Source organism: Anneissia japonica, unplaced genomic scaffold (assembly GCF_011630105.1).
Source record: "Anneissia japonica isolate Jap-2015-1 unplaced genomic scaffold, ASM1163010v1 scaffold5841_len38370_cov108, whole genome shotgun sequence".
NCBI classification, from domain to species: Eukaryota; Metazoa; Echinodermata; class Crinoidea; order Comatulida; family Comatulidae; genus Anneissia; species Anneissia japonica.
Window position 1 is genome coordinate 28,069 of NW_022710420.1, and position 8,741 is coordinate 36,809.

The following is an 8,741-nucleotide window of genomic DNA, read 5'->3' on the forward strand; positions in this document are numbered from 1 at the left end:
GGTAAACATAGAAAGAGCAATAATAGTAAAACTCGAGCGTCACGACATTGCGAAGTGTCTGCTCTTGTTCCTCGTATCGTACTCACTCGAGTCAATCCGAGATGGCCCGAGTGAAGTTTCATGCAAATGTTTCGTACGAAAAAAAAATCGCGGCCGGCTCAGGTTCGGCTTGCGTTCAGATATAAAGTTGGGTCGGCCCAGGGCCCGCATTGCGGGACCTGAGCCGACTCAAAAGACGGACTATTAAACTTTAGGTCGGCTCAGGGCCGGCTTAACATTTATTGATTGTTCACACTTAAAAATTGCCGACATCGGCCCTGATGCGGCCCTGGGCCGACGTAACTCTCAAGTGTGATTGGGCTATATCTTTGGTAGGGTTACTAGTAGATGGATTTATATAGCGCAAATAAACGAGGTCTCTATACGCTAGACAATATTGAAGTCAAGAACACAAAGAAAAAAGCCGGAAAAAAACCCCAAAACACACACACACACTGCCATTGTTAAAGATTAAGAGGTGGTTAACACAGATGTACCCTACGACAGAAGTCTTCCTAAAAGTCACTCTGCCACAGGCCCAATCCTCTGTGTTTCAGTCAACAAAACAAAAGGCTGCCAGTGCGAGCTTGTGGCTTTACTGCATGACTAGATACAGTTATCTGTGGTCTGACCTAGGGTCAAGAATTGCACTACTAACAGCCAGCCCACAATCCTCTGTACAGAAAATATAAAAAGTTGGTATAACAACATAATGAACAGCCATAATATACTACTCAACTTCCATAATATACTGCTCAACTGCCATATACAAATGAACTGCAATGAAATAATAGTGATGTGTATAACATCATAAGGAAGGAGATAATATAATAATGAATTAAACAAATTAATAATGAATGTACATAATTAATAATAGTGTATTGATAATATAATACTAAACTTTTATAATATAATAATAAATGAACGACATAATAACAACATACATAATATAATATTAGACGTAATAATATAATACTAAACATACATAATATAACACAAACGTAAATAATACAATAATAAACATACATTGTGAAAGGCCCCCAAACCTATTGTAGGGGGCGATATTGTTAAGGGCGATATATTTCAAGTCGTCATCGGTCACGTGATTAATTTTATTAGCGTGGGTCAGTGGTGTCCAGGAGATGACGTGTATTTGCCGACCACTCATTTGAATTTTAGATCATGTGCATTTATGGTATGTTTTGTATTTTCTTCATAATTTATACTTTGTTATTATTAATAAGTACATTTTGATGATTAACTTGATTATCGTCGGTTAGTTTCACTTTATTATGAGTATTAAAATTCAATTAATAATGCTATATTTTCTAGAGTTACTGCTTGGAACATCGTTAAAACTACTGTATATCGTTCTGTACAGTATTATGGCTTTCTAAATAGTTGATAATTTGATGAATCTACCGTGAAGAAAAAGTAAAATTGTTAGAGTACTCATTGTTCTATTAATTCAGAGCTTTAAGATCGCCATATATTGTATAGCATTGATAAACTAGCATTCTTAGCTTGTACTCCATTGCATTGTAAGACAAGCGTGCTTTGACAGGCAGCAAGCATGGTTTTATGACCGACCCTGAGGTCACGGGTCATTGTTGGATTTAAACAAATATGGCTGCGCCCATAGGCGTGCATTAACCAGTCACATTTTGGCCTTTGAGCTTACCAATAGTGGTAGCGTAGTACGCTTTATAGTTTTGTATACTGTAATTTAACTTAATACTTAATGATAGAATCCTAGTATTGATGCTAGTTTATCGTACTTTATTTGTGATAATTTAGTTCTATTGTATGTTATTTCATTGTTGTTTTATGATAAGTTTAAAGGTCTTACGTTGAGAGTAAACGTTACCGAGGCACGCAATTATAACATACGTAACGCCAATACAATGTCTATTATATGGTTATACATTATTTGGTCATAAATTTATTTACAGAGTTAAGATAATGCACATTGAGATATCCTGATGATATTGATTGATGTTGCGCAATAGCTTTTGTAAGTTAAAATTGTATTTGGAGATAGAGAAGTTGACATTACTCTTATTTATGTTGTTTTATTTATGATGGTGATATATTCACATATAGAATCGATATTTGTTTATTAAGATTAAGACTAAGCTACTATGTTGATTGATAATGTTCTATCATTGTAGTAATGTTAATAATAGTTGATTGCTATATTCCATGCTGGTGTATTTATGATTCATATTATAGAATATAATATGAAATACTTCATAATGTGCATTAGTTCATTTTGGTATCCTTTTACATTATTATTTCTGATATGCATTTTTTATTCTTTTTTATTACGGTCTTATTTTTATTATTATCTTTCTGTTTTGTCACCAGACAGTCGAACAGACAGTCAGAGAGACAAAGGAGTGTAATAAAGTTATTTACATGTTGACACGTACGCAGTTGTCGCTGGTGTTTGTTATTGTCTGAGTTGGGAACTTTGGCGCCCTCAACCACGAAATAACCAAGTTGATCCCGTGAGGTCGACTACATACATAATACAATAACAAACGTGTATAATATAATACTTAACCTATATAATATAACAACAAACGTAAATAATATCATACTAAACGTACATAATATAATAACGTCAATAGTATGTTACTATATGTAAATAATAAAATAAACGTATGTAATATAATAATAATAAACGTACGTAATATACTAATAAACGCACATAATATATACTGAACGTACATAATATAATAATAAACGTATATAATATAATAATAAACGTACATCATGTAATAATAAACGTCTGTAATATAATAATAAACATGTATAATATAATAATAAACGTACATAATATACTAATAGACGTAAATAATATAATGGTAAACATATATAATATAATAATAACGTACATAATATAATAAAAGACAAATAATATAACATGAAACCTACATAATATTATAACAAACGTAAATAGTATAATACTAAACATATATAATATAGTAACAAACGTATACAATATAATAATAAACGTACGTAATATAATAATAACGTACATAATATATTACTAAATGTAAATAATATAATAAACGTACGTAATATAATAATAACGTACATAATATAATAATAAATGTAAATAATATAACAATAAATATATTTAATATAATAATAAACGGGCATAATATAATAATAAACGCATATAATATAATAATAAACATATATAATATAATAATTTTAAAAAAAAAATTTAATAATAAACGTACATAATATACTAATATGCATAAATAATATAATAATAAACATATATAATATAATAATAATTTTAAATAATAATAATAATAAATGTAAATAATATAATATCAAACGTAAATAATATAATAGCAAACATAAATAATGTAATAGTTTTTGTAGGCTTAAGACAGCTGGGGCTTGCCATATCTAGGCCTTGCGTTGATGTAGCATCGGTGTAAGCATAGCCACTTCGTAAATAAAAACTTTCAAGTGTAACAGTATCGAAATGACCCCAAACTCATCGATTGTGCCAGTGGGGGAGGGGTGGGGGCGAAGGGGCCGCGGAAGGTTCTCCTACTAATAAACAGCACTCTTGTAACAGAGCCTTGACATACTAAGGTCCAGTAGAAGACACCAAAAAGCCATCTTTGTGCTTGAAATTATATGTAGCCTATGTCGAACTACAGTACGTCCGTATGCGCTGGCCGTCCTCTTGTCTACTACAAAAGGAACCGATATATATTGTGGCGGCGCTACAGAAAGGATACCCCTTTTTGGATATGAGAGGCGGATACCCCCCCCCCCCCCCCCGCCCCCATGGTCGGGGATTAAAAAAATATATATATTTTATAACATTTAGGCCTGTATCTAATATTGCCCTGAATTGGACAGGCCTACATATTAATCGTTTGAACAAAGATGCCCTGTATGTGAGCTGGCAGCATATGTATTTTATAAAAATTGATCAATGGGGAGGAGGGTCACTGCCACGGAAAACTCTGGACTTGCACCAATGGGGAAAGGAAAGAATCATATAGTTGGTCACTTCGTCTACAACAATTGGCCGGTGGTTCCAGACAGAGTACTTGCTCAATTAAGGCCTAGAAAAAAATATGAATTTAACTTACAACGAAAGCGAACATTCCTAGGAACTCAGACCAAAATTTTTTGTATACATTTTGTTTGCAACGTATTTTCCTAATGTATTTCTCGTACCACAAAGCCATTTTAGTAGTTAGCCCGAAAAGCTTGTCTCTTCTTAAGGGTATGAAATTTCGCAAACCGGATTTTTATCTTGCAATTTGGCTGGTGCTGTACTTGACCTTGTCTGTCGAGGGGCGTGGTTTCACACTTTTCATATAAGTTTGGGCACTCGGACGTCGTGTTATCGCCGTTTTTATTTGGCACGTGATTCAGTGGTTGTGTGCGTGGAAGCGCTCGGAAGGGACCATTATAAAATAGGGGTAGGGTTAGGGTTAAGATTAGGGGTGGAAACAGATTAAATTATTTAAAATTTCTTGAACTAAGGAAATAATTACAGAAATAATTGTTCGGTATTTACGTTTTGATCTTCTTAACCTAGCCAAAAAATGAGGCTTTTCTCGTCTAATTAATGACCCTATTAAGATGGTATTTGTCCGCTTATCTGGAATGGAACCGTAGAAAACAAAACATGTCGTGCTACAACAATTATACTAGAAAAGCATTAGAAATATAGCTATATGTTCTGTTTAATTAATACGTATATATATTAATATGTATATATACTGTCTCTTATACACATCTAGATGTGTATAAGAGACAGCAGCCGGACGACCCCTCTCTCCTCTCTAATTTTTTTCAAACTTATTAAAATAAAATGGAGAAAAAAGAAAATTATATTCAAATTTAAGTCGGTGCCATAATCATAAATGGTCTTACCTCAGCCCCAACCATGGATGGGCCTTGAGGTGGACCAAGTCGAATGGCCGAGCCGCGGCTAAGGCAAGGACACCGCAACCTACAGCCATAATATCGGCGCTGGTTCGAACCATATCGGCGCTGGTTAATATCGCCTGTGGTTCTGGTGGTGGAACAAGTATTCTCGGATAAGGATTATACACCGTACCGTAGGCACAGTGTACACATGTCTCTTATACACATCTAGATGTGTATAAGAGACAGGTATGCCATGTTCTGTACTGTACGGAAGAATGCTGTTTCAGGCAAACGTCAATGAAATATGATAATTCCAACGATCTACCCCTTTTTCTAGACTTTCCCCAAGTTTTTAAATATTCAAAAATATATAGGCATATCTCATTAAGCGCTTTTTATCTCATTAACCAAGTTATTCGTCAAAAGTAATAATAATAGGCCTAAGAGCGTGTTAACGTTTCTAGTGTTTATTGCACATTTTCTCCTATGTAGATACCAGATAGAGTTCACTTTGATGTCACAATACACTGGCACAAAAAGTTTTATCTAATAGTGTGAATCATGAATTTTTGGTCATAGTCATAAGCATGCGCATTAAAGAATTTCGTAGTTGATTATTGAACTGCAGTGTCGTGTGTAAAATAAAAAAATTAAAAAAAGAGTTTTACGACTTGGCATATCATATGTTTAGGCCTATATATGTGTAATTTAATTGGCCTCCTAATCGATCGATTTCTACTTGCTTCCATGCGACATAAAACGGACTGTATCTACACCTGTCTCTTATACACATCTAGATGTGTATAAGAGACAGGCTGTATGCAGTATCTTGATGCATCAACTGCCACCAAAAATAATAGCCTGCGTTACTGGTTATAGCTGCATGCGTCGTGATATTCTTGTTGACAACAAGAATGTTTGTATTGGCAACCTAGTATACAAATATTGACTGCTCATGAGGGGAATGGTGAAATCTATTGCCCTTAGGTGATGTAAAGACTCATCCCAGAGGAGCTATAGATTTTACTGTTCCCCGATTCTTGAGCAATCAATATTTGTTTTATATACCTCATACATAAAAATAATGAAAAGAGTAGGCCTAGGCTTACTTCCTAGGCCTAGGCGATCAAAGGGCCAATCATTCTCAGCGTCATAGAGGTTGCATCTGCTTTGCCGTCCATGTGTGTCATAAACTACATAGCAATGTTACAGGTTGGCCTAGAGATTACCTCGTGACAGGGCAATACAGAACTATCATTTGACGTTAGTACTTTTTTCCCCAGGAACTGTCTCTTATACACATCTAGATGTGTATAAGAGACAGCCCCAGTGAAGTCAGGTGAAGATTTGAACAGTTCAGTTAACATTGGAGAAGGTGAGTATGCTTTCTCTTCTTGTGAACATAACAGCAATTTTTAATTGTTAAGCTATTTAAATGCTCAAAGCAATAACTTAGAAGTACCTCTCTCTCAATTTCTCTTTAGATATAACATCTGAAAGCAGCGTTGTCACCACAAATCAAGGAAACCGAGTTATCATCAAAGTCGGTGGGCCTCTTGAAGTTTTTCTATCACCTCTAATGCTGCCAGCCATGCAAAAGTAAATCAAGTTTATTTAATTTACATTATTTTTCATTTAAATTATGTAAGGTTGTATGGTCCTTTAAACAATACTTTATTAATAATTGTTTTTTTTAATCAGGCTGGTATCTGTGTTATTACCGATTGTCAGTAACTTAAGTCCTGCTTTGGTAGTGGACCATTTGCATTCATCATGTTTAAGTCAGGTGGAGAAAACTGTCGACAAGTCGAAGGAAGAAACAGAGTTATCTCATACTCAATTGACTGTGAATCTCAAACAGGTAGAGATGTGTATAAGAGACAGATCTAGATTCATCTGATCTGAACGTGTTGCAAATATTATCAGCAGAGTGCTCGATGGTAATGCAACCAGAGCGAATTAAAGACAAAAAATGAGAGGTTCAACAGTAGCTTTGATTTGATATATAGTAAAATTTCTCATCATCATAGTCAAAATAAAACATCAACAAATTTCCTCGATGTTTTCTACCAACAAAAATTTGATAGCACTTGATTCATGACAATATCATATTCGCTCTTCCCACATATGTCAAGTCTGGTCACTGGTTGTTATGAGTCAGTGAAGGAAAGTTTTTATGTCTTGTATACAGAGAGCCCTGCACATTATTCAGAAAATGTCCTCGCATTAAGATAACTTCTATAAATATTTTAAAATGTTTGAACAACAATTTATACCATTCTTGGTTCAATTCGAGATGATATAGAGAAGGAAGAAATCGTTATCCTAAAAGGCATAAGTGGGAAGGAAAAACTGGCAATATTATGTCTTTAGCCAAAAAATACTATGAAAAAATCTGAAATACTACTGGGTAATAGTAACAAAAAACATTTATATCAAAAACATTATATCCACTAATCGTTGAAAACATGACAATCAACCAGTCACAGAAAAACAATTACTGTATACATATTTAATTCACAGTGTGAATGCATACCAAGTTTGGTTTTGCTGGTTAGAGCATAGTGCAAATCACAATAAGTTACATTATGACCTGACATGACATGAATGTAAATGATAATATAAATTGTAGACTGTAATACAATGTTAATATTAGGATTGTACAACAAACGGCATAAAACAAATATATACATATCAAAATTTATTAGGCTGAACTTTTCACTTCGGTGCGTGAATAAAAACGAATTCGTTAGAAATTAGATATACAGTAGCATGTGTGTAATGTTGTTAATCACTTAAAAAAATTCCCTGTAATAATATTTATTTAAAAACCTTTAAAAGAGTGTACTTCCTTTTAATTTACGGAAGTATAAATTTATATGGGTCTAAAGTGTTCTATGTTTAGAAGTTCAAAATTCCAATTCAAAAACTGTTATTGGCCAAATTATATAAAACATACAATTGGAAATTTTCGCTAGATTGGCCTGCACTTCGTAGCATTATCTAGTGTCTTTTTATCATAAAAAGTCAAATACACAAACAAATATTAAACCTTCATTTAAAATACATTGTGTAAAATATATTTCTATCGCCCAAGTTAAAAATTTTGATTTAAAACACCATAAAAAGGAAAAACACTTAGTATAAAAAACAATTTTAAAAGGTTCCTATCGACTGCATGATTTATTAAAAATAACAATTAAAGTTAGGACAAACGACTTTATTATTGTATAGATGTTCTTCAGTAAATACTTCGTAAACGGCATCCTGACCGTAAAAAGTTATTGTCTATGGACACAGGATGGTTAATGTTTCACAGGATTCATTTAACTTGCGCTATAACTGATTCATTAAATTCCAGAAGCCAGCATCACAGCAATGTTCAACAGATTGGCGTGGGAGACACTGAAAAAGTGGCGAACAAAAGCCCGTCTTGCCAAGTTTTAAAAAAATCCATTATAGTCAAAGTTGCAATCACCATGAGGCTTGCTTCTAAAAGCCATCAACATTCGAAAAGAAGAGAAAATAGTCTTGCTTATCACAGGTCAACATCATGTGCAGACTATCATAAGAACTCTTTTTTCCTGAACTGCCGAACAGTGGAACAAGGTTCCTGAAGCAACTGTGAGAGCTCCGTCGATTAAGGCTTTCAGGGGATGCATTTAGTCCTGCTAATATAAATCAAGACTACTTCTGTTTGTATTGTAATGTCCTATGTTTCATAGTTTTGTTAGTTTAGCTGGTAGAAAGGGAATCAATAGACACGCTTTACAAAAGGCAAAGTG

The 8,741-nt window shown here is 33.8% G+C and overlaps 1 protein-coding gene and 1 long non-coding RNA gene across 2 annotated transcripts in view; one reads left to right on the forward strand and one right to left on the reverse strand.

The window, feature by feature from the left end:
• LOC117106983 (aquaporin-7-like) overlaps positions 1–4,402 on the reverse strand; it is a 32,098-nt gene extending 27,696 nt beyond the window's left edge. The window contains exon 1 of the mRNA XM_033248501.1: positions 4,167–4,402. Coding sequence (XP_033104392.1) covers positions 4,167–4,265 — 99 coding nt within the window. The 5' untranslated portion in view covers positions 4,266–4,402. The remainder of the gene's footprint in view (positions 1–4,166) is intronic.
• Positions 4,403–6,282: 1,880 nt separating this feature from the next.
• On the forward strand, positions 6,283–6,814 carry LOC117106984. The gene is made up of 3 exons (XR_004445172.1): positions 6,283–6,331; positions 6,441–6,555; positions 6,658–6,814. It is a non-coding gene; the product is annotated as an uncharacterized LOC117106984 (long non-coding RNA).
• The last annotated feature ends 1,927 nt before the right edge of the window (positions 6,815–8,741 follow it).